The sequence below is a fragment of the Bos indicus genome, chromosome 6 (assembly GCF_029378745.1).
Source record: "Bos indicus isolate NIAB-ARS_2022 breed Sahiwal x Tharparkar chromosome 6, NIAB-ARS_B.indTharparkar_mat_pri_1.0, whole genome shotgun sequence".
Taxonomy (NCBI): Eukaryota; Metazoa; Chordata; class Mammalia; order Artiodactyla; family Bovidae; genus Bos; species Bos indicus.
Genome location: NC_091765.1, coordinates 86,072,755 through 86,099,693, shown reverse-complemented (window position 1 = coordinate 86,099,693; position 26,939 = coordinate 86,072,755). Strand labels below are relative to the sequence as shown.

The 26,939-nt window shown below is 34.0% G+C and overlaps 1 protein-coding gene across 1 annotated transcript; it reads right to left on the bottom strand.

Annotated features, from left to right (window-relative positions):
* Positions 1 to 9,303: 9,303 nt before the first annotated feature.
* Positions 9,304 to 26,563, bottom strand: CSN1S1 (casein alpha s1). Its single transcript, XM_019962869.2, has 19 exons — positions 26,528 to 26,563; positions 25,085 to 25,147; positions 23,091 to 23,123; positions 22,159 to 22,197; positions 21,698 to 21,721; positions 21,251 to 21,274; positions 20,623 to 20,646; positions 19,908 to 19,931; positions 18,375 to 18,407; positions 17,579 to 17,602; positions 17,435 to 17,488; positions 15,863 to 15,904; positions 15,191 to 15,214; positions 13,946 to 13,987; positions 13,027 to 13,053; positions 12,057 to 12,080; positions 11,107 to 11,261; positions 10,474 to 10,517; positions 9,304 to 9,684 (listed from the first exon to the last, which is right to left on the bottom strand). Coding segments are annotated over exons 2-18 (645 nt in total). The 5' UTR covers positions 25,136 to 25,147; positions 26,528 to 26,563; the 3' UTR covers positions 9,304 to 9,684; positions 10,474 to 10,516.
* Positions 26,564 to 26,939: the final 376 nt, after the last annotated feature.

Genomic DNA, 26,939 nt, shown 5'->3' with positions numbered 1-26,939 from the left:
GAGGCCTGGTGTGCTGTGATTCATGGGGTCGCAAAGAGTCGGACACGACTCAGCAACTGAACTGAACTGAACTGAATTGGACTGAAGATACACCTGAGTCTTTCAGAGTCTATGAAAACCAATCTAACTATATTATGAAAAATATTGAATCTTCTGTATCAGTGACTATAGTGGGTGGAAATCTTTCCCCTCAAAAGGTATGTTCAAATGCTAAGCCCTGATACCTGTGAATGTGAGCTTATTAGGAAAGAGAGTGTTTGGATGTAATCAATTTAAGATAAAATCATACTGGATTAGTTGTAGTTGTTGTTTAGTTGCTAAGTGGTGTCCAACTCTTTTGCAACCCCATGCACTGTACTGCCAGCCTCCCCTGTCCATGGGATTTCCCAGGCAAGAATATTGGAGAGGATGGCTATTTCCTTCTCCAGGGAATCTTCTCGACTTAGGGATCAAACCTGTATCTGCTGCATTGGTAGGCAGATTCTTTATCACAGAGCCACCAGGGGAGACCCATACTGGATTAGAGTGGACTTAAATCCAATGACTGTGGTTCTTATAAAAAAAAAGGGACATTTTGACAGAGATACACAGAGAAGAGAGAGCCATGTGAAGATAAGCATAAATTGGAGTGATGCAATTGTAAGATACAAGCACAAATTATGGAAGGTTAGGGATTCTTGGCAACCAACAGAAGCTCCAAAGAGGCAAGAAAGGCTCTCTAGAGCCTTCAGAGGGAGCATGGTTCTATCAGTACATTGATTTCAGTCTTCTAGGCTCCAGATTTTGAGAAAATAAATTTCTGTTGTTTTAAGCTACTCAGTTTGTGTGTTTTATTTACAGCAACCTTAGGAAACAAGGAGTGAGATATAAAATTTTTGGTTACATTTTGTTCAACAAGCAGTTGAAAATCTTTGATCAAATTATTTAACAAATGGAGAACCAGAAAAAGTTCTGCCTTACTGAAATTATAAGAGCAAAGCTTGCAAATAGGAAGATATTGACATTTATTTCTCAAAGAAGACATTTTTTAAAAACAATGAAATATCAAACAAAATACATAATTTATTTTTGAGCTTCTACAATTGCAATTTGGTATATCTGAAAATGTAGCCAGAATATTTTAATGGCTTTTGGATGAAGAAATAACTATGTTCCAAGCCAAGGATTATACGACAATCCCTTATTTCCAATGGGAGAGGTTTTGAACCAGCTAGAGCCAACTAACTTTCCTCTACTGATGCATGAACACTCCAAAACTGCAATATAGTCACTTCCTCTAGGATTAGAATCTTGATGATAATAAACCCCTGGGGTATGAGTCACCCACTACTGCAAAGTAAGTTAGTCTATGGAAGAATGATAGCAGAGGTTGAACAAAAGTGTTAATGACCACATTCAAGTTCCTAAATACAACTGTTCCATTCAGTTAAGTTCAGTCACTCAGTTGTGTCTGACTCTTCACGACCCCATGGACTGCAGCACGCCATGCTTCATTGTCCTTCACCAGTTCCTGGAACTTGCTCAAACTGAAGTCCATCGAGTTGGTGATGCCATCCAACCATCTCATCCTCTGTCATCCCTGCCTTCAATCTTTCCCAGCATCAGAGTCTTTTTCAACGAGTCAGTTCGTCACATCAGGGGGCCAAAGTATTGGATTTTCAGCTTCAGCATCAGTTCTTCCAAAGAACATTCAAGACTGATTTCCTTTAGGATGGACTGGTTGTATTTCCTTGCAGACCAAGGGACTCTCAAAAGTCTCTTCCAACATCACAGTTCAAAAGCATCAATTCTTCGGCACTTGGCTTTCTTTATAGTTCAACTTTCACATACATACATGACTACTGGAAAAACCATAACTTTGACTAGACAGAACCTAATCAGCAAAGTAATGACCTGCTTTTTAATATGCTGTCTAGGTTGGTAATAGCTTTTCTTCCAAGGAGCAAGCATCTTTTAATCCTGGCTATAGTCACCATCTGCAGTGATTTTGGAGCCAAGACAATAAAGTCTCTCACTGTTTGCATTGTTTCCCCATTTATTTGCCATGAAATGATGGGACAGGATGCCATGATCTTAGTTTTGAATGTTGGGTTTTAAGCTAGCTTTTTCACTCTCCTCTTTCACTTTCATTGAGAGGCTCTTTAGTTCTTCTTAGTTTTCTGCCATAAGTGTGGTGTCATCTTCTTATCTCAGTTTATTGATATTTCTCCCAGAAATCTTGATTCCAGCTTGTGTTTCATCCAGCATGGAATTTTGTATGATGTACTCTGGATATAAGTTAAATAAGCAGGGTGACAATATACAGCCTTGACATACTCCTTTCCCTATTTGGAACTCGTCTGTTGTTCCATGTCTGGTTCTAACTATTGCTTCTGAGCAGCAAACAGATTTCTCAGGAAGCAGGTAAGGTGGTCTGGTATTCTTCTCTTGAAGAATTTTCCAGTTTGTTGTGATCCATAAAGTCAAAGGCAAAGGCAAAATCCAATTGTACACTTGCAATTTTTGGTTGCATAAATTAATAAATCTCTTCCTTGTTGGCTCTGATGGTAATGCAGGAAACCTGAGTTCGATCCCTGGATTGGGAAGATCCTCTGGAGAATGGCTATCCCCTCCAGTATTCCTACCTGGAGAATTCCATGAACAAAGAAGCCTGGTGGGCTATAGTACAAGAGGTCACAGAGAGTTGAACACAACTGAGCGACTCACACTTTCACTTTTCTTCTTGCATTAATTTGTGATAAGGTTTATTTGTATCATTTGGAACCATAGGATTCTTGACAGAATACAACCATGTTTCCATACCTCATCAGTTCAGTTCAGATCAGTTCAGCCACTCAGTCATGTTCGACTCTTTGCGACCCCATGAATTGTAGCACGCCAGGCCTCCCCATCCATCACCAACTCCTGGAGTTCACTTAAACTCATGTCCATCGAGTCGGTGATGCCATCCAGCCATCTCATCCTTTCATAGTTCTGTGTTAATGAAACTTTCATCACTCATGGCTATAAAGCTTATATTTTTGAAAAAAAAAATCCAAGGTCTAATTTTTGAATTATAAAATTAATGTTTAGTTCAGCACTTCAAAACAAAATACCACATTCCAAATGGCTTAAGCAACAGGAACTTATTTTTCACAGTTCTAAAGACTGGCAGTCCATGGTCAAGGTGCCAGCAGATCCTGCAAATAATGAAGGCTCACTTCCTGGCCTTTTTACTGTATCCTCACATGAGACAGAAATGATCATCTCTCTCATATCTTTTCTTTTAATGGAACTAATTCCACTCATAATTATTCCACTCTTTTGACCTAATTGCCTCCAAAGTTGCCACCTCCAAATGCCATCACACTGGGTATTAGAGCTTTAATATATGAATTTGGGGGGGGGGCACAAATATTTAATCTATAGTAATTAACATGACCTGATTCCCAAACTGGGTAGGTCTTGTGAGATTTGTGAAAGTAGAATCTCAACTACTGAAAGTGAAATACGTTGGAAGATATGGAAATTTTAGAGAACCTCCAGGTCCTAAATGCTTATGAAAGTCTCCCTGTAACTCTTTTTCATGGTAAAATTGTGATTTCTTTGTTTACGACAGCTAATTGTGACCTTAATTTCCAACCTCTCATTTTGCTTCATTATAACCAAGATTCAACCTTGATATAAACTGGAAGTAGAAATCAGAAAGCCTGGAAAGTTCTTAATTTAATGCACAGCCTAGTAAATAGACTAGTATCTTAAGGGATGGATTTGGCCAATAAAAAGAAGGGGGCTATGCAGTTTGTATTAAAAAAGAAAAAAAGCATGTTTTTTCCGTGTTAGACCATGTTAAAAAAATTAGGAGATCTTACACACCAACCCGAGTTTCTGATGGCACCCCACTCCATTACTCTTGCCTAGAAAATTCCATGGATGGAGGAGCCTGGTAGGCTGCAGTCCATGGGGTCGCGAAGAGTTGGACACGACTGAGCGACTTCCTTTTCACTTTTCACTTTCATGCATTGGAGAAGGAGATGGCAACCTACTCCAGTGTTCTTGCCTGGAGAATCCCAGGGATGGGGGAGCCTGGTGGGCTGCCATCTATGGGGTCACACAGAGTCGGACATGACTGAAGTGACTTAGCAACAACACACCAACCCGAGTTTCTAGTTTCTTCTAGAGTCGCAATATTTGGTCACACGTGACTTGTGCATTTCTTTCTAATTGCAACAATGGAATGGAAGGAGTAACAGAAGAGGAATGCATACATTTGTCAGTTCATTCTCAGAAAGATTTTCACAATCATTTCTTTTACTCACTTGTATTATTTGTGAAGTTCTAGAGGTCAGTTTGGTAACCACAATCAAAATGGAAACATTTAAGCATCTGTAAAAAGCTGTACTTAGTAACAGTGGTCTATCAATTCCCTGTGTCTATAGTAAAAGCGTCAATGCCTCTCCTTTAAACTTTTCCATGAAGGATAAACTCTTACAAAAATATTTACTGCCTAACTACAGTTGACTGAAAACTCTAGTTGGAGGTGCAAATTATTGAAATTGCATTTCCTACCTCGGAAAATGGAATGAGACTAGTGTCACCAAACTTAGTGATAACTGGTAAACTCCAAAGCAAGGTGATAATTAAAAATTTCAGAGATATAGTGAATGCAGCAATTATTTCATGAGAAATTGTCAAACCAGATGTGATCTCTGTGTGAGGCTAATTATTATATCCTTAGGAAAATTTAATGGTTGTATTATCATGCTGGTTTTGATGTAGCAATACAAAAATTTTCTGATGAACATAATTTTCTGAACAAAACTCTGGCTCAAGCTGCTATCAGAGCGAGTAATGATTCACCCCACCTGCTATTTACAAATAAGAATCAATTTATGGAGCTATATTCCTGGAATGAAAGGAACATCAAAATTCTATAGGAAAGATCATACTATAACATCATATTTCCAACTCTGGTACTTGCCTTCAGATTATGAATTTGAAGCATTTACCTGGATAAAAGGAACTATGTGATCTTATTCCAGACTCTGAGATCCATGCTTTGTCTTATCATTCATTAGTTGGATGGAGAAATGTCCTGATAATCTTTTGTTCATGTTGAGATTTCTTTGATTTGAGTAATAATTTGTGTTACTACCCGAGTTTGCCTCCTTTCAAGCCTAGTGATATTCTAAATCATTTATGATAAGTCATCAGTTCAGAGTGTAATGTTTGACTGGATACATTTAGACACTCCTCTAATCCCCATATTATCCCCCTGACTTATGGAATAAGGAGGTCAAAAAATGCTAAATAGAAGCCATTCTTTTGTCTCTTTCTATCATAAAATCATAAAAATTTGCATTTCTGGGGGAATTACAGCTGTTGAACACTAAAAGATGCAACGACTAAAAGATAGTGAATTACATCATTATTCCACTTCCTCATTTGGCCTTTAAAATAGCTTCTTGGAGGATAACAATAGATTATTTCAAACTTAATGAGGTTATGGCACCTATTACAGGTGGCATTTTTAATATGATACATGTCAGGCAAATTCCTGGTATTTACTTCACAGCTAGAAAATTCTTTTTTTTTTTTTTCCATTCTGACATAGCTAAAGAAAAAAATACTAGAAACAGTTTGTTCTCGTCTTAAAAACAGAACTTTCTCTCTCATGGGACAGCTTTTAAGGACAAGTTTGCTCTAGTCTTTTTTTTTTTTTTTAAACTTTACATAATTGTATTAGTTTTGCCAAATATCAAAATGAATCCACCACAGGTATACATGTGTTCCCCATCCTGAACCCTCCTCCCTCCTCCCTCCCCATACCATCCCTCTGGGTCGTCCCAGTGCACTAGCCCCAAGCATCCAGTATCGTGCATCGAACCTGGACTGGCATCTTGTTTCATACATGATATTTTACATGTTTCAATGCCATTCTCCCAAATCTTCCCACCATCTCGCTCTCCCATAGAGTCCATAAGACTGATCTATACATCAGTGTCTCTTTTGCTGTCTTGTACACAGGGTTATTGTTACCATCTTTCTAAATTCCATATATATGCGTTAGTATACTGTACTGGTGTTTTTCTTTCTGACTTACTTCACTCTGTATAATAGGCTCCAGTTTCATCCACCTCATTAGAACTGATTCAAATGTTTTCTTTTTAATGGCTGAGTAATACTCCATTGTGTATATGTACCACTGCTTTCTTATCCATTCATCTGCTGATGGACATCTAGGTTGCTTCCATGTCCTGGCTATTATAAACAGTGCTGTGATGAACATTGGGGTACACGTGTCTCTTTCGCTTCTGGTTTCCTCAGTGTGTATGCCCAGCAGTGGGATTGCTGGATCATAAGGCAGTTCTATTTCCAGTTTTTTAAGGAATCTCCACACTGTTCTCCATAGTGGCTGTACTAGTTTGCATTCCCACCAACAGTGTAAGAGGGTTCCCTTTTCTCCACATCCTCTCCAGCATTTATTATTTGTAGACTTTTGGATCACAGCCATTCTGACTGGTGTGAAATGGTACCTCATAGTGGTTTTGATTTGCATTTCTCTGATAATGAGTGATGTTGAGCATCTTTTCATGTGTTTGTTAGCCATCTGTATGTCTTCTTTGGAGAAATGTCTATTTAGTTCTTTGGCCCATTTTTTGATTGGGTCATTTATTTTTCTGGAGTTGAGCTGTAGGAGTTGCTTGTATATTTTTGAGATTAGTTGTTTGTCAGTTGCTTCATTTGCTATTATTTTCTCCCATTCTGAAGGCTGTCTTTTCACCTTGCTAATAGTTTCCTTTGATGTGCAGAAGCTTTTAAGGTTAATTAGGTCCCATTTGTTTATTTTTGCTTTTATTTCCAATATTCTGGGAGGTGGGTCATAGAGGATCCTGCTGTGATGTATGTCAGAGAGTGTTTTGCCTATGTTCTCCCCTAGGAGTTTTATAGTTTCTGGTCTTACGTTTAGATCTTTAATCCATTTTGAGTTTATTTTTGTGTATGGTGTTAGAAAGTGTTCTAGTTTCATTCTTTTACAAGTGGTTGACCAGATTTCCCAGCACCACTTGTTAAAGAGATTGTCTTTAATCCATTGTATATTCTTGCCTCCTTTGTCAAAGATAAGGTGTCCATAGGTGCGTGGGTTTATCTCTGGGCTTTCTATTTTGTTCCATTGATCTATATTTCTGTCTTTGTGCCAGTACCATACTGTCTTGATGACTGTGGCTTTGTAGTAGAGCCTGAAGTCAGGTAGGTTGATTCCTCCAGTTCCATTCTTCTTTCTCAAGATCGCTTTGGCTATTCGAGGTTTTTTGTATTTCCACACAAACTGTGAAATTATTTGTTCTAGCTCTATGAAGAATACTGTTGGTAGCTTGATAAGGATTGCATTGAATCTATAAATTGCTTTGGGTAGTATACTCATTTTCACTATATTGATTCTTCCAATCCATGAACATGGTATATTTCTCCATCTATTAGTGTCCTCTTTGATTTCTTTCACCAGTGTTTTATAGTTTTCTATGTATAGGTCTTTAGTTTCTTTAGGTAGATATATTCCTAAGTATTTTATTGTTTCTGTTGCAATGGTGAATGGAATTGTTTCCTTAATTTCTCTGTTTTCTCATTATTAGTGTATAGGAATGCAAGGGATTTCTGTGTGTTGATTTTATATCCTGCAACTTTACTATAGTCATTGATTAGTTCTAGTAATTTTCTAGTGGAGTTTTTAGGGTTTTCTATGTAGAGGATCATGGCATCTGCAAATAGTGAGGGTTTTACTTCTTCTTTTCCAATTTGGATTCCTTTTATTTCTTTTTCTGCTCTGATTGCTGTGGCCAAAACTTCCAAGACTATGTTGAATAGTAATGGTGAAAGTGGGCACCCTTGTCTTGTTCCTGACTTTAGAGGGAATGCTTTCAATTTTTCACCATTGAGGATAATGTTTGCTGTGGGTTTGTCATATATCGCTTTTATTATGTTGAGGTATATTCCTTCTATTCCTGCTTTCTGGAGAGTTTTTATCATAAATGGGTGTTGAATTTTGTCAAAGGCTTTCTCTGCATCTATTGAGATAATCATATGGTTTTTATTTTTCAATTTGTTAATGTGGTGTATTACATTGATTGATTTGTGGATATTGAAGAATCCTTGCATCCCTGGGATAAAGCCCACTTGGTCATGGTGTATGATCTTTTTAATGTGTTGTTGGATTCTGATTGCTAGAATTTTGTTAAGGATTTTTGCATCTATGTTCATCAGTGATATTGGCCTGTTTGTACTACAGTTTAATCTACAGAAAACGTGACTTTTATCATGCTACTGTTTACAAGACATTCATTAAATGGATGGCATTATCTATAGGATTCACAACACATGAAATTGTGTTTTCCTGATTCTTTGGGAACTGACATGATGACAGAAGCTGGGAAATACATTTTATGAAGATGTATGAATCTGCACCCTCCGTTAACTTCTGCCAGGTCCAGTATTCTGAGTATGTTGACAAACCTTCTCTAGATTGAATAACAAGTCGTTGTACCTTGTACTTAACATAGAGGAGGCAGAAGACCTAATACTAAGTGGATTTTTAAAAAAAATTTTTCAAGGCAAAAATTACATGTTTCAATGTTATGTATACATATTTACATAATCAGTAAACAGAACAACTGATATAGATGGTCTAAACTGTTGTACAAGAGACCTTATTACCTGTGTTTTGTGACCTGGGTCATACAAGGTTCTTAAAGAGTCATGACAGATTGGGTTGGTTGGGAATCCTAGAATAAAGCCGGGAAAATAAATTTCACCTGGGGCTTTAAAGATATCAGAGTAAGCAGCTGTTGTCATTTTGAGAAGTAATTACTCATTAGAGTTTTGGAGGACACTGAACAGCTCACTATGAATGCTCTGTTACTGTGTGTCCTGTGTTAACCTTTACAATCTTTACTTTGTAATCTACCTAGTTATAAACTCAAGTATAATCAAATGGATTGAGCTCCAACAAGTCCTGCCAAATTAAACAGTATAACCAGGTTGTTCAAATTGCCAGTGCACCCACAACTACTACACTGCTGTTCTCTCTGCAGCCACGTCCATGTTCACATGGAAAATATTCTATAAACAGTTGACTTCAAATGAAAGATCTTAGACTCAGTTTATAATCTACCAGGATCAGCTAGAAGTGAACATTTGAATTTTTTCATTAAAATGTGGTTGAAAATGTCATAAAAATTTAGTGAAAACAAAATGTTATATACACACAAACTCACAAGGTTGTGTAAATTCCTTCCAATGGAATAATGACAAAAAATAGGAATAGTGCCTTAAAATGTAATTTATTGAAAAGAAGAAAGACAAAATCTCAGTTAATGCACACAATTATTTGATATGATGGCACTTACAGGAGAAGTGATTCAAAGGCTTTTAAAACATTTTCCATACAGAAATTTAATGAAGACTTTAATTCCCTTTGACTCAGTGGCCTTTATACCAGCACGATACTACTGGAATTTAGGTAACAAGCTGTTAGGACAATTTCACTTAAGGATGTTACACTATCTAAAATACAGTAGAGAACTCAAGAAGAAAGAGTGCCTTCAATTTGAGATTGCCCTATTCTAAAACAGCAGTTGAAGCCTTTGGATAGAATGGTTTGACATGATAGATGAAAAGACATGTAGAGCATGGAATTTTCAGAACCATCTGTAAACCAAAAAAGAAATATGTGGTTAGTTATGCTGCATGTTTTGAAGGGAGAAGGTACTGTTATGATAAGATACACTTTAATAGTCATTTTCTCTTCATCTTAAGATGAAGTTCACAAAGTTATATGTGTCTCCTGTTACTAACACATACCCACTGCTCCTGATTTTTAAGTTTTACAGGCAATTTATGACTAGGTTGCACTTTCTTTTGCAGTAACAGAAAATATGGCAAAATAATTCAAAGTAAAAACTTCCAAGTACGTCAGACTTTTATTTTCCATCTTTTGATCTGTTATAAGGGAAGTTTCCACCACTAGAAGGGAACATACACATACACACACAACTACAAGCTCCTATATAGTAAATTGAAGTACTCAAAACACATCTATGGACATTTAAATCTGTTTTCTTCTTAATAGACAAACACTTGATTTAACTATGTGATGTATTAAGTATTTCTATTTCAGTGATCATAAAGAATAGGATTCCACTGTTGGGTTCACCAGAATTAGTAACACCCACACTCCTATACTTGTATAAAAATTTCAATATAATAAATTATATTAATTAAAATTAGCTAGTTTTATTGCTACTTAAATTTGATATTACTATAATACAAAAAATGTTGAAGCCAATTTAATTATTGATATTATCTAAGTGTAATGTGTTTAAATATAGCTAGACTAGAGGACCAGCAAAACAACTTTATAGTCTACACATTGTACTTTTGTACTGAGCTCTCATATGAAAAGAGGATCAATGATTAGACAAGCAGTTTCCAACTTACCAAAGACCATAACTGTGGAGTCCCTCAGAATTCACTTGACTCTTCTGAAGGAGCAAAAATTGGTAAAATGTGAGTAAGGTATTCAGTAATAAAATTTTGCTAAATCAAAAAATGAGCACTAATTTTCCCAGCAGTATGCTTAATAGATTATTATATTTAATCACCTTCAAGGTTATAAAAACAAGCATCATTATACTATTTCAAGTAAGCAAAAAAAAAAAAAAAAAAGATCAGGATTTCAAGTTGGGACTTTAGGAATGCCAAAATCTGCAGTTTATCCCCCACAATGCATTCTAATGTATATCATGGATATAATCAAAAGAAAGGCATTTAAAGATTAGCAAAAGTGCAAGGAGGATAAAGTTAAATTTTTACTTTGGAGAGAAAATTTTCCTATTTTCATCAGAATGATTATCACTTATCGAATAGATAGCACTGCTCCACATGTTCCTGAGTAATGGATTAACATTAGCCATATACCAGAAAGTTATCATCAATTTTCCATTTCAGAAAATTCTAGTATAGGACACTAAGCATTTATGTGTCATGCTTATTCTAAATCTATTTTTATATTATGTTTTCTTTTATTTCCTTTGATAAGGCAACAATATGCAGTCATTTAAATGAACTTACCACCACAGTGGCATAGTAGTCTTTCCACTGTTCTCAGAGCCAATGGGATTAGGGATGTCAGAGAATGATGGGGCATCAGTGTATTGTGTGCCTAGTGGAACGTAATACCAGGCACCAGATGGATAGGCATCCAGCTGGTAGAATTGTCTGAAAAGCTAGAGAGAAAGACCATTGAAAAAGCAACAGTGTATGAGAAATCAGTTTTGAATCTCTGAAAATGAATCATTGCATTCAATTCAGACATGGCTATTCGCATCACAAGAGATGTTTACTCTGTGAGGAAAACAGAGAAATCAAACTCTTCCCTATGGTAAGTCACAGTAAGGAAATTTTGGAAAGGGCTTTTCTTGGGGTACCTGAGGGGTAATGAATAAATCACTTCTTTAAGATCAATAGTCAGTATTGAACTCTAAGAACCTGCATTACTAACACAGGTCCAGCTATCAAAGTTCAGAGGAAAGTGGTAGTGTGAATTTAATTATTATATAATGTATAAACTCATGGGTTTTTGGACTAGAGAAGGTCATTTTTGCCTTTCTGTTCTATAGTTTAGTTTTCCATGAAGACAATGAGCTCAAAGAAAGGGAGAGTCCTCGTCCCAGAATAATACAGGGATTTCAGAAATGCCAAGAATAAAGAGAAAAGAATTCTCTAATTCCTAGCCCAGTGCCCCTTCATAACTATAAGGTTTTGGTGCAAAAACATTATTTCTTTTCTGAAATTTTGGAATAGGTACCTCTGTTAATCTATCATGGCCTTTTATTTGTTTCTGTGTATTAATGTAATTCTTTATATATTCAGGTAGAAAATACATGTTCTTTGATGGAATTAGAAAAACCAAAGAAAGCATTTCAAGTTTTGCTGTGGTTGCCTATCCTAATGATTATAATAAATATGATATCTGAGATTTTCTCTTATTAGTGTTAATATAAAAAATAAAATAAATTCACCTCAGGGTAGAAGTAGGCCAGTTCCTTAAAAGAGAGAGAGGGAAAAATAGTTTTGTGATTCCAACCCAGTTAAATGCCATAATAGACTAAAGTATTACTACCAAATGTTCACATTAAGATTAGAATGATTACCCTCTTTTTTTAAAATTACATGGAAAGGTGAGGATAGTGTACTCTTTAGAATTCAGTAAAGTACATAATTGTCTTTTCTTTTCTCTTACTTTGGCCCATGAGTGAAGAGAGAATTTTAGAAGAAATTGAGAGCGAAATATGATTCATATTAAGGAATAATTATCATAAAATTTATTGATGACTACTGTGTTTTGAATCTTGTTTAATCCCTTATAGATTCATATTTATAAAACCCCATGGTTTTCTTTGTATGGTTTATTTTTTAAATTAGCATACTATATGTAAGCTCAATCATCAATGGACCAAAGAAACTGAACTGAATGCAGTTACCACCTTTAAAAGTGAAGACACACAAAAAAACACTGCAAAACTCAAGATATGTGAGTTTTGGAAGACAATGAATTGATAGATTCATATTAATTTCACAAATGAAAGAGCAGGGCTTAGAGAGAAGAACACAGTTTGCTCAAGGTCATAAGATTAGATCTAAGACTGAAAACTCAAGAAGCCCAGACAGTACTGTAGATTAATAAAAAGTCAAATTTGAACAATATGAATAGTTGATTGAGGTTGTTCTAACTTAAAAGTTGACCTGAAGCTCTCTTCACTCAGGGATGGCCATAGAATTGTTCTTTCATTTCCTTTGGCAACTTAGATCTGATCTTTCATAGCAATGCTGGAACCAGCAATGTTAGAGTCCAACACCAGTCAACAACTAAGAAATACTAGCAGAGCACTACTTCTTGATGCAACTAGTAAAATAACTTCTAAAAAACAGTGGTTACCAATAGATAGTTTGGGGCAGTATTAAAATACACACAGACAGACACACACTTACCTGATTCACTCCTATCATAGGTTCTTTCTGGAAAGAAAAAAAAGAGTAGGGGTGATCTTTTAAGGCTGAATAAAACCAAAAAATGTAAGAAGCAAACTTTTTGAAATGCTTTTCATGTTAGAGATCTGGGAATTCACACTAATAATTTTGCCAATTGCATTATCTAGATACTATTTCTTCTAAGACATACGAAACATACACAATCCTCATAAGATTCACCAAATGACAGTAGTGATTGAAATTGGCATAGCTTTTGATAGGAATCAGAATTGTAATAGCAGCACATATTTCACAGTATCTGGTTGTCACCTTAAAAATGAAATCAGAAGCCCCAGGAACACTATTGAATCAATGAAATGCAGGGCAGAGGAAGAATCAGTTTCTATTATATATTACAGATAAATACACTGTACAGATGGAAGGGAAAACAGAACATCAGAAAGGTTTTTTGACAGAAACATTTAATATCTCTCCAGACAGTTTCTTCTAAAGGTTTAAATTAGTATTAATAAATCTCCAAATGGCTTGCTTGAAAGAGCATAATTATGAGTTTGAATTTCCTAAATATAAATTGAATTTAAGAATAAAATCATGGACATAAAGATATAAAATTTAGGAATACCTTAAAAGAGAAATTAACATAACCATGGAAATGAACACTTCATAGTGTTTAGAATTACAAAGGGTGCTGCTGTCAGGGGAGAACGGACAGAATAGAGCAGCTCCCATTCCAAAGAAGAATGACAAATAGTTCTCCTTTCTCAGATTGATTACTACAACTTGTTTCAGAAAGTTGGGAGTAAAAAATTACCACCTGAGAAGAAAGAAGTCTCTTCAAAATTGTGAAGCTATTTAAAAGCAAACATATTTAAACTTTGCAACATATTATCAGTATGTAATTCATTAAGCAAAATATTACCTGTTGGGCATGGATTCCCTCTTTCATACTGTGAAGTCGTTCCTAAATAGAAGGAAATATGTTCTAAGTTACTTAGATATCTTCTGATATAACACATTCATTTTACAATTACCAAGAATATGTCATCATCTGTGAAGATTAGTATAAACGGTATTCTCTGCCAAAATTTTTAAAATTAGCAAAATAGCTTTCATTTTCTAACTTTAGAAAAAAATATTCAACTCAATGTTATACTTACTATAATTTGGAAGGATAAAGAATCTATAAGTTTCATATTTGGGGGAAAATAATCCACCAATTCCCTAGGACTACATATTTTCTGTTCATGACTATTAATCACTTGTTTACATTTTATCTTTTATAAATTTTAAATAAAACATTATCAAATATGGGTAGTAGAAAAACTTCTCCCTTGGATTATATTTATTTCTATTAAAAAAGAAAGAGGAACACACACTATAAAAACAACACTTGAAGAAAATACTAAGATATTCTAGATTTAATAATCTTATATGGTCATGAATAGCTTCCTCAGAAAGAGAGATCACTTTATTTTAGTACATTGATTTCACTCATGTGTGAATCACAGACATTTGCTAGGCACTTTCATTCACTGGGGGTCTACGCTAAATGCTAGGGACCATCTATGAAATAAATAATAATGAATACTATGAGCAGTGAACACTATGAACAATGAACACTAAGAGCAGGACCATATCATTCTAACACTTATGGAGGTTACGGCCTAATCATATCATAACTAAGGTGCTAAAATATATTATTCATGTAATTTCTTAGATTAGTAATGCTAAGTTTGATTGGGGTACTGATATATCTAAATTTATTTGGCTTCTAAGTCCAAGGCAACAGAAGCAACTTGGAAACTGAAGCAAGAGTGACACTGAGGTCCAAATTAAATTCATTATTGACTTCCTCCTTCCTACAATTGTAACAGAATAAGAATGTGAAAATGTAATTTTGCTAAATTAAGACAAGTCCTTTTCCCTAAAGTCCTAATTAACCAAGCTTATTTGGCATAACTAAAAGAAAAATTTATGGCCTCCCAAGTGAAAAACTATGACACTCAAAAGGATTGATAATAGTGAAGCTGGATTGTGCTAATGGATACTTTTTTGATCTATCCGTACTATCAGCAGATAGTTTATGACTTCATAGTTCAAATGCACATCTTATAGTGCATTTAATATATTTTAATGTATTTTAAATTTAGTAAATATATCTCACCTCAGCACTATTGGGAACAATTTCCTTAAAAAATAAAAAAACATGTATTATTAGTTTTATGACATTAATTTACATTCAAAATAAAAATGCTAATTAACCAGACACATCATAGCTTATCTGTGATTAAACAAAACAAAACCTTCATAATATTGTCAAAGGTCTCATGAACATAGCAAATTTTATAGAGTCTAGGGATTAGGGGAAGGAGAGACTTTATGAACACTTTATTGGACTTGCCACAAGCTAGCCTCAGGGATAACTGAATTGGAGATTGTTCATTCAATATTCAAAACAATGTCAGGAAATGAAAGTAACTATAAAGGAAACGGGTCTAGAGACAATGAGATCAATCAACTTGCCGATTCTTTCTTAGAAAATTTTGACAAAAGCAATTTGAATGTATGGGATCCCTGATTCCTTCTACAGAGTCTACACTGTTTTCTTAAATGGAATGTTTATTTGGCAATGATCTGTGCTTTCACAAGGAGGCATATATACGGAATCACCACTCAGAACTGAATTTGGGAAAATAAATACAGAATAAATTCCAGAGTATAACGAATCATTTGGGAGGCTCTAACATGATTTGATGTAGAATTTAGTCAAAGTAAATTTCATTTAATTATTTTAATTCTGTAGACTTAATTTTGTATTATTATAATAAAATATTACCAGCTGGGGTACTTTGTATTTTTTCAGTCTGAGAAGCTGTTCCTATTCAAAAAGAAAAAATATTGTCAATTTCGTGGATACCATCTATCATAGTATCCCTTTCCCAGGAGTAAATAATGAGAAACTAATAATCTTACTTTAGTGTTGTTTCTACCACAGAGAATTTGGATTAGCCTAATTCTTCTTTTTTTTTTTTTAATATTAGAAAAACTACTTTGTTACATTATTTTTAACTTAAAATATATTATAATGCAGTCAGATATAAATCAGTATTCAGTCAATCCTAAAAGAAATCAGTCCTGAATATTCACTGGAAAGACTTTTGCTGAAACTCCAATACTTTGGCCACCTGATTTGAAGAATTGATGCATTGGAAAAGATCTGATTCTGGGAAAGATTGAAGGCAGGAGAGGAGAAGAGGACAGAGGATGAGATGGTTGGATGGCATCACTGAATGGACATGAGCTTGAGCAAGCTTCGGGTGTTGGTCATGGACAGGGAGTCATGGTGTGTTGCGGTCCTGGGGGTCACAAAGAGTTGGACATGACTGAGTGACTGAACTGAACTGAACTGAGGCAGTTTTGATTACAGTGAATATTATATCAGAATTGCTAAGAAAATTGAAAACAGATTTGCTTTCTGTGCAGTGCTTAGTCACCTCAGTTGTACCCAACTCTCTGTGATCCTATGGATATAGCCCTCCAGGCTCCTTTGTTCATGGAATTCTCAAGGTAAGAATACTAGAATGGGTTGCCATGCCCTCCTCCAGGGGATTTTCCCAACCCAGTGATCAAGCCTGAGTCTCCTGCATTGGTAGAGGGATTCTTTACCACTAGCACCACCTGGGAAGCCCCATTTGTTTTCTGATTTTTGCAAATTAAATCAGAATATTGGATGAAGGGAAAAATGATGTTTCTGATACTAGCCACATTTACCGAGGGCTTATTTTGCAATTCAAAATGGCTCAGACGGTAAACCGTCTGTCTACAGTGCGAGAGGCCTGGGTTCGATTCCTGGGTCGGGAAAATCCGCTGCAGAAGGAAATGTTGCCTGGAAAATCCCATGAACAGAGGAGCCTGGTAGGCTATAGTCCATGGAGTGGCAAAGAGTCGGACATGACTGAGCGACTTCACTTTACTTTGCACTATGTCTTATTTGTATTAATTGCTTTATATGCTTTAAATATTTATTATTATTTTGTCACTTTGGAACTTAGGTTATAGACTTACAGCAGATAAGGAAACTGTCTAATACCACATGCTGGTAAAACGTAGAGCTTAGAGTCAAACCCAAGTCTGGTCAAATCTATAGCGTGCCATTTCAATACTGTGCTAATCAGATCTGAAAGTAAACTGTAATACACAATTTGTCAAATGAGAGTATGAATTAAATATTTGGGATTAAAAAAGTTGTCAGTTTTATTTTCAGAAGGGATCAGTATACTGCTAGAATCTGTTAGACTGCTTACTTTAAGTTTAGCAGATATTGAAAAGGAGAGATAATTTATCAATACAACATTCTTGCTCATTCCCTGATACATTGGTCTTTGATTAACTTTTAATAAAATTTTACCAGATAACCCAGGTAACGCTCAGAGGGCACATCATCCTTTTGAATGTGCTTCTGCTAAAAAATTCAAAAAATAAAAAGTTTAATTAAATTTTAAGATATCCTGGATGATGTTAATATATTTTAAATTTAGTAGATATATCTCACCTCAACACTATTGGGAACAATTTCCTTAAAAAATAAAAAACATGTATTGTTAGTTTTATGACATTAATTTACATTCAAGATAAAAATACTAATTAACCAGACACATCATAGCTTATCTGTGGTAAACTGATTTTAGCCACAAATTCCTGGGTAATTTAGATAAGATGAACAGTCAAAGTACATGTTCTCTTTTCTCTTCTCACTACTTTCACCAGGGAAGTTATTCAAAATGTTGGATTATGAAGTATTCACTTTTAACTGACTTCACAGAAACTTCGCATAATGGAACTGGGTTTATTTTGTAAATTGGATGAAGTTCTGCTCCCAAAGTTTAAGGACTTCATCACCTTGTACGCCTTCTCTTTTTCTCCTCTAGGTTAACAAATAGCAAAGGGTTCCAGTGTCTCTTTAACATAGAATCGATTGAGTTCCACAAAGGATATATCATGTTTAAATTTCACAATTCAGAACATAGCCATTATTGTAATTTTCAGTGACAAGATTTAGTTCTACCAAAATCTGGAAAGGAAAAAAAAATTAGAAAAATAATGTCTGGACACCACAGATATACAGATAGGATTATTTGCTCAGAAAGAAATCTATAATTTTGTCTCTGACAAATAATTGTTTTCTTACATTTTTGGGGTTGACAGCCTTGTATGTTAAAATTAGGATAGAGCTGCATACATAGTGCCTTATGCAATGAAACCTTAAGGGACATGTAAACTTTATGGTTCAACAAACTTTCATAAACATTTTCTAATTGGGATATTGAATTAACATAAAAATGGTATACCTCACTTGACGAAATGCTTTCAGCTTCCATTTGCTAAAAGAAAGAAAATCATTGTTACTGCCTCTGAGACTTTTAGAATTAGAAGGAAACTATTATGAAACACAGTTTGAAACACACTTTCATACTGGGTTGCTAACTAGTTTTTAGTGAAAACAATTGGGTGTAAAAAGATTCAGGGCCAATAAAATTTACTTTTTTTTGGATTGTCAATTTTATTTAAAATATGTTGGAGAGGGGGGTGTAATAACTTACTTTGTAACTTAAAACCTTTTTATTAAAACAAATACAGATACTTTCTTGAGTAGAATGCAAATGCATATGAATTTTTGTGATAAAAATGAAACCTGGAATGAAGAATCCTATTGAGCTGGGCTACCTGAAACCCTGGGTTGAGTTTATATTCCCATATACACTTGGGGCAATTTTGATGTAAATAAATTGGAAATATTAAAATAGAACAATCAATTTCAGAATGGAACTAAAATTACATGAGCTTTTAAAAGTTCTACTCTGTGAAACATTTAATTTTTTTCCTAAGTCACAGATGCTCATATTTACATATGGATATGATTTCTGTTCCCAAGTACATACTAAGATATTGATTCTAATGTGCAGCAAAATAGTCATCTCTTGGGAGAGTTGAGTAAAAAGTATTGTGGGCTAATGAATATTTTCCCATGTTTTGAGATTAGGTAGCATAGCCCATTGGAGAATGGAATGGAAAACCACTTCAGCATTCTTGCCTTGGGAACCACCATGAACAGTATGAAAAGGTTAAAAGATATGACACTGAAAGATGAACTCCCCAGGTCAGTAGGTGCCCAACATGCTACTGGAGAAGAGTGGAGGAATCACTAGAGGAAGTCAATCCTGAATATTCACTGGGAGAACTGATGCTAAAGCTGAAGTTCCAATACTTTGGCCACCTGATGCAAAGAACCCACCCTTTAGAAAAGACCCTGGTCCTGGGAAAGATTGAGGGCAGGAGGAGACGGGGATGTCAGAGGATGAGATGGTTGGATAGCATCACTGACTGAATGGACGTAAGTTTGAGCAAGCTCTGGGAGATGGTGAAGGACAGGTAAGCCTGGCATGCTCGTCAATGGGGTCACAGAGTCAGGCATGACTGAGCGACTGAACAACAGCATAGCCCACTGATCCTACATAATTGCTGCAATAGATTCTTTCTGCCCAAAGACCACCCTCAACACACAAGAGAGTGAACTCTTACCCTGGGATGACAGAAACAAGGTTTTAATTTTTTGAGGCGGTTGTTTCATTTTTAAACACTCATGCACATTTTGCTTTTTACTCTTGATTTTAATAAAGAAGCAAAGTTTCTCCTGATCATGTAAATGTCAAATTTCCTCTCCTTACTTTAACTTTATCTGGCACAACATTGTACATTCTTGGGTATGATAGCACTGCTTGAGGAGTTCAATCACACAATTGCAGTGGGTAGCTTTCTTAAAGCATAGAGCATATCCTATTTATGATATATAAGTGTAGAGTTTATTAAAATAAAGATCTTACCTTAATATCTTCCATGGCTTGATCCTTAGGAAAGAAAAGAGAATTAATTTTATTTTTCATGACAAACATTCCAATATAAAATGATAATTACCAAATAAAATGGATGCCAAAGGAAATAGAAATGGGTGGCAATAGTGAAGTGGTAAGGAAAATTTAAAAAAAGCCTACCTACCAGGCTAACTGAAGAATTTTTCTCTTTAATCTGCATTTTAGAGTTCAATAAAAAGTACTGTAGATTTTTCTATGTTTTGATAAATCATTGTAAATATCCTACATTTTCCTTTAACTAGCCTAACTTCTTTTTTTTTTAACTTGGCTTTTGGATGACAAACCAGAGCATTGGATTAAAGATTATGTAATAAATAAAAGTACACAAAGCATTGATTCAATGATGTATAAATATTTAAGCAAAATGAATTTTCTCCATGTAGTATGTTGTGTCCAGTTTCCATGACCATAGCAGTATAGAGAGCAGTGAGACGCTCCATAGAATTTAAGCTCAAACTACTATGTTGGTTTAGTTATCCAGCCAATTTTGGTCAACATACATATTGCATCTTTTTTTCTTTGAATTAGAGATATCTGTTTTAGTTTTGGCCTTAGAGAATTTTCATTCATTTTGATTAGGATACTTAAAGGATATTTGATTAGGATATTTTTTACTTCTTTTTTTCCCTTATATTATATTTAATAGTTTTAGAATAAAGAATCTTACCTCAGTTGATTCACTCCCAATATCCTGCCAAGAAAATTTACTTAGTCAGGTATGAAGAATAATTAAGAAGGTGTAAATTTTTAAATACCTGTATGTTTTTTTAATAACAAAGCTATTAAAACTTTGAAAAACAACCTTGATCAAAAACTTGTGTTTAAAGAAAGTAAAAAAATCATTTGTGACTATGTAAAACATTCTTGAAGCAGATATATTGCTTCATGTAGTACTCAATAAAACATTTTTTCTGTTTTGGCGATCAGTGAAAATAGTCTGTCAGTCCATAATTGCACTAATTCATTCTTTTATCCATTCATTCATTTATACTAATGCCTTGTCTCATAGTTGCAAAGTTAAATCAATGAAATCAATATTCAGAATTCTCAGTAGATCTCATCAGTCATTTTGAAAGTTCAAGAAAAGTATAAATGTTACATGAAATTTTTTTTTCTAAAATGTTTTTCATACTGCACAAGCATTTTTTGACATACCACCTTAACAAAATTTTCTTATTTTCATACGAAAATTTTTCCCTCAAAAATTCTCTTTGTCAAAACCAATAAATTGTAGGTTGCAAAATATGATTTTGAGATAACTTTAAAATAATTTAAATATCATTTATGTTCCTTACCTTGCTCAGTTCATTGACCTTCTCCTTAAGGACAGAAAAGAAGAGAGAAACATGAATGAATGGATATCTATAAGAAATGTATCTTACATTTTGCTGCTGCAAATTAAAAAATAAATATGCTTTTTGTGAATGCACTAATATTTTTTGCAATATTATTTCTTGTATTATCTCCTTGCTAAGTTTTCTTTATTTAAGCTGTCAGTTCATTACTGTGCGCTTAAAAATATTTAAAAAATTTTGTTCCAGTAAATTTGACTATTATTATCTTTCATCTTATTTAAGTCATAGTTCTGAGTTATCTTCATCTCTCTGTCTGGTTCAATAATCTAATAATAATCTAAGTGATTTTTTCACAAAAAGGCAATAAAGAATTGGCATAACACCATAAATAACATAGAATAAAATGCTTTGTTAATTCTGCAGTATATTCTGTTCAGAATTTCTTACCTTTCCAAACACTTCTGGAAAAGGCTACAAGGGAAAAAGATTATATTAAAAATCATTCAGGCTAAATTGGGTTGCCTATCAAATCTTTTAAATACTGGTCTTGAAATAAAATTTCTATTTGTGTTCTATTTGACAATTCAGTCATGAAATTACAGAAGACACAACACATCCAGGGTATTGTAGAGATAAAACATTCCATCATAATGAGAATGGAAATTGTAAAGTTTACATAGATTATGCACAAAACATCGTAAGTGTTTTACAGAGAGTCAAATATATAGGTACAGATTAATATTTAAAGCAGCTTTTTAATATTTGCATATATAATTTCAATATTCTTTGTGGTTGCTTGGGTGAGTAAATGAAAATATTTGACCAAGTGAAAAAATGTTTGTAAATAGAAATTGAGTTGATTTTTCCAGAAAAATACATTTGTCATTGAAGAAGTAGATAATACTTACTGCCACAAAAAACCTGAGTAAATTTTCATTGAGGACTTCCTGTAGGAATTAAATTGTGAATTGTACAGGTGAAAAACACAGTCAGAAAAGGAGAATGTTTTTCCATTTGAACACAAATTCTCCATTTATTTAGGTAAACCAAAATATTTCTTAGGTAAAATAAGAGATAATTAGTTTCAGTTTTATGATTTTATTTTAAAATCTGAAAGAGACACCATATTTGGTTCCTTCTTTACCAGGCCTATAGGTTTAGTCAGTTCATACTTATCAAATGTCAAAGGAGGAATTAAACAGGAATGTAATGAAAACAGAGAAGTGAGAGGGTAATCAACTATCTGAGTATCTGGATACAATTGAAATGAATGTATACAAATGAAAATTGAAATGAAGAAGATATTCAGTATTTATCATAGCTAACTGAAAGAGAAATTAGTTGGGGTAAAGAAAGAACCTTATATCTCTGCTGTCTGGCTCATTCTGTAAAGATTAAAAAATGAACTGAGCAGTGGATAGGGTGGAAGATTAATTACTCTTGTAAAAGTGTGTGATAGAGTATCTAATTTAATACTCAGTGTGTAAATTGAGATCAAGTTGTAAATCATATGTTTGAGTGCAAGGAGAAGAGATAGAAAGAATCAATAATACAGTAAAATAGACCACATATACATATTCTGTTTAACTACTGCTCTTGCATAATAAAATTTTTATTAATCATAAATATGTAAGTCCAAATGCCCTCTTCTCTAAAAAGGTTTGTGAGAGCAGATCAATATTCAGCTCAATAGTTGAAGATATTACACCTCAGCGAATGTGAAACTGGCTGTTTTCTAGAGAAGGAAGGAATGAGACTACAATATATATATTAGCAATTTATCATCACTTAAGTTACACAATTTACAGTGAGTTCTTGGAACATAGAATAGAACACTTACTTGAGGGAGTCCTTGGTGCTTGATAGGATGTTTCTGTTAAAAAAAAAATTGCAAGAATTGTAAAACCAAAAGCACTCAAAATACAATAATAATAATATCACAAGGCACATGTAATACTATACATTTAATAGTGCTGTTTAAGAAGTTTGTATTTTAACAGCTAAATTTGACACCAAGTTCCCCTGGGAGGGAAAAAAAATTTATTGACAAAAATCAAGAAAAGTAAATTATCTTCTGTTTTTAGAATATGGTGGAGAAAAGTATATAAAAAGACAAAAAATAATCTGAAATACTGTTTGTCTGGATTTTATTTTTTATCATAAATTAAATTATATAAAATTTTAACTCAATCTGCATTTTAACTGTGGGAACAAGATTTATGTTTGTTAAATGTTAGCATTAAAAAATGATGTTTTCTTTGGAAAAGGATTAAAGAATCTGTTTGCTGGGGGATCTATATCTGTTTCACTGATAAAAGGAAAAGATATGGACTACTCCAATGACACATTTCTGAAGAACTTGGATCCTTTTTTTGTAACTTACTGTCAGATATTTCCTTCTTTTGATGCTTAGGGTTTAGCACAGACAGAACTCTATTGGTTAAGAAGCTGGATTATTAGTGATCCTTCATTATTTACAATTTAGAAAATAGGAGTTTAACAATAGAATATCTCAGCATTTCAGAAACTTTTTCATCTATATTTGATAGTTTGAGTGTCCAAATATCCAAAACTATTATCTTATTTGAATCACTTTCTTGTCAGTTGATTCCTATTTATTTATTTATCATTATCTAGAGGTCACAATGGAGAAGGCAATGGCACCCCACTCCAGTACTCTTGCCTGGAAAATCCCATGGACAGAGGAGCCTGGTGGGCTGCAGTCCATGGGGTCGCTAAGAGTCAGACATGACTGAGCGACTTCACTTTCCCTTCTCACTTTCATGCATTGGAGAAGGAAATGGCAACCCACTCCAGTGTTCTTGCCTGGAGAATCCCAGGGATGGGGGAGCCTTGTGGGCTGCTGTCTATGGGGTCGCAGAGAGTCGGACACGACTGAAGCGACTTAGCAGCAGAGGTCACAAAGGAACAGAATAACTTTTTGTTTCACATTAATAACTGAATTTGTTTTTTGAGAAGAAACTTAAGTTACTTTACATTATCTAGTTTTTCTTTCTACAAGGACCAAATTATTAGATCTTTGAATCAGCTGAATGAGCCCAACTTTCTGTACCTTGGGAAATATTGGTTGGCATGAGCCATCTCAAACGAGGGTTTGATTTAGGTTCCAAAAGTGGATACACTGGAATATAGGGTTTAATAGTATATTTGGTTGGAGAAGGCAATGGCAACCCACTCCAGTACTCTTGCCTGGAAAATCCCATGGGTGGAGGAGCCTGGCAGTCCATGGGGTTGCTAGGAGTCGGACACGACTGAGAGACTTCACTTTCACTTTTCACTTTCATGCATTGGAGAAGGAAATGGCAACCTACTCCAGTGTTCTTGCCTGGAGAATCCCAGGGATGGCAGAGCCTGGTGGGCTGCCATCAATGGTGTCGCACAGAGTCGGACATGACTGAAGTGACTTAGCAGCAGCAGCAGTATATTTGGTAATACAATATTGGACATATATATGTTTACAAATATGTTAAGCCTATAATGGACCCAGGCAAAGAGACTAGTTACCTTCTTTGATGCTCTTTATTGTATTGTTAATTACCTTATTTCTTTTTTTTTTTAAATTTTTAATTGTGAGGTGTTTATATTTCAAGATAGAAATTTTATTTAGAGTTAAGTCTTTGAATAAACTAAATAATAATGATCAAAATGTGAAGGATTACCATAGCTTTAATATCAACACTTTAATAGCTAATTAGAGACCATCAAATTCTTTACGACTACAATATCTTGCACTTGATGAGACTTGCATCAAATTGCATTTGAGATGACTTCAAACAAGAATCTAGAATCTTCTAAATTCTCTACTGTACTCACAGGCCTGGCAAGAGCAACAGCCACAAGACAGGTAAGGATGAGAAGTTTCATAGTTGTCAAGATCTATGTAAGAAAATAAAATAGTTAGGTCTTATAATAAAATTTGATTCATGAAAAAAAATTCTTGATTTTTCCAACAAAGGAGTATATTATAATAAAAGTTGTTTCACTTGAAAGTAATATTTTTATTCATTTAGTTTTTAATTTTGCTCTTCAATATAAATATTTACCATTCAAATTATTTTGCTTAGTGCTTATGTAAGATAAGAAATACCAATATCTTACTACACTTTAAAGTAAAGCATTTGATCCTGAAAGTAATAGTAGGGTTTTGTCAGAGGAATAGAGAAGCATCAATATTTAAATATTACAAATTTTAAAATACTACAATAAAAATTAAAAAGAAATTTCCTCTTAGATCATTGGATTTGTTAAAATTGATAAACTAAAACCCACTGGTAAATTACATTTAATATCTGTAATTTTTTAAAATGTCTTTATCCTTTAGCCTGCTCTTTCAGAGTCTTCATGAAAAACATTGTTTGTGCATTATGTAGAAACTATTAACCTTCATTAAATTTTTAAAAGGATCTAGCTATTACTTAATTTTGCTGGTTGATATATCCATGACATGACTGTATGAAGATGATTAAACAGAATCATAAGTCAAACATATCATGTTTGACTCCTAGAGTTCCGTTAAATTGCAAGACCCCAAAATACATACATTTATATGTGCTGGAAAAATGCGTTTCAGATACATAAGAAAAATTAGATTATACATGAAATTTGTTTATACCTTAGTCAGCAAACTAATGACAGATTATTTTATATAGGCTGCTTCAGTTTACAAACTGTAGAATCTACCTGCATTTGTTAAAAAAGACATATTTATAGGCCCCAAATGAGTTTACTGTTTTCATATATTTGTATCCTTACAAATATCCAAATTTAATCATCTTTATAAAAGTAGTCATTTATATCTAATTGTCTATCATTGACGTTTCCTTTATAAAATTAATTTTATTAACCTAATTACACAAAATAAAAATGGCCTTGAAATATTCTACCAGAAATGTTATTTCTATGAAAACAAAAATATTATAAATTATTCTGTATGACAACTTTTTACAGAATTTGACAAAAATGATTCAAATTATTTTACTATAAATCTATACTGAAGTTATGTATCTACATTTTCAGTATATAAGAATTTCGTTTAAAAATGATCAATTTGGTCTTTATAAAAGTATTTAATTTTTCACCTATAGCTCTGAGATAGATAGTATCAACATTTGGAAATATATTTTTAAGCTAACAGTATATCATAGGAAAGTACCAATACTTGCAATCACATAGAAAAGTTACAACTGCGTATTAGTGAAGAATGAAAGATGAGACAGAGGAAAATCATAGAAATTTTGTTATATGTATACATAATACCTTGAACCCAAGACTGGGAAGAAGCGGCAAGCTGGGTTGATGATCAAGGTGATGGCAGACTTTTGCTTCCAAGCTATTTAAACCTACTGATTAGTAAAATGCTAATTTTGTGGTTTCAGTTTAACCAATAGGTTTATTTAAATTCTAAGAATTCTCTCACATAGGAAATCAATGTTCTGTTCAGTTCCTCTCCCAAGAAATTCTAAGGAGAGTTTACAACAAAGAAGCGACTCATTATACAGGAAATGGAATGGCATTGTTCTAAATTAACAAACAAAAAACCCCAACAAAACCCTAGATTTATGGTTATTATGAGAACATGCATTTATTATATCAATAAAATTTCCTTTGTAACCTTTGAAAAATTCAATACCTGTAAAGGAAATTCTTGGGACAAAATGGGGTCTTCAAA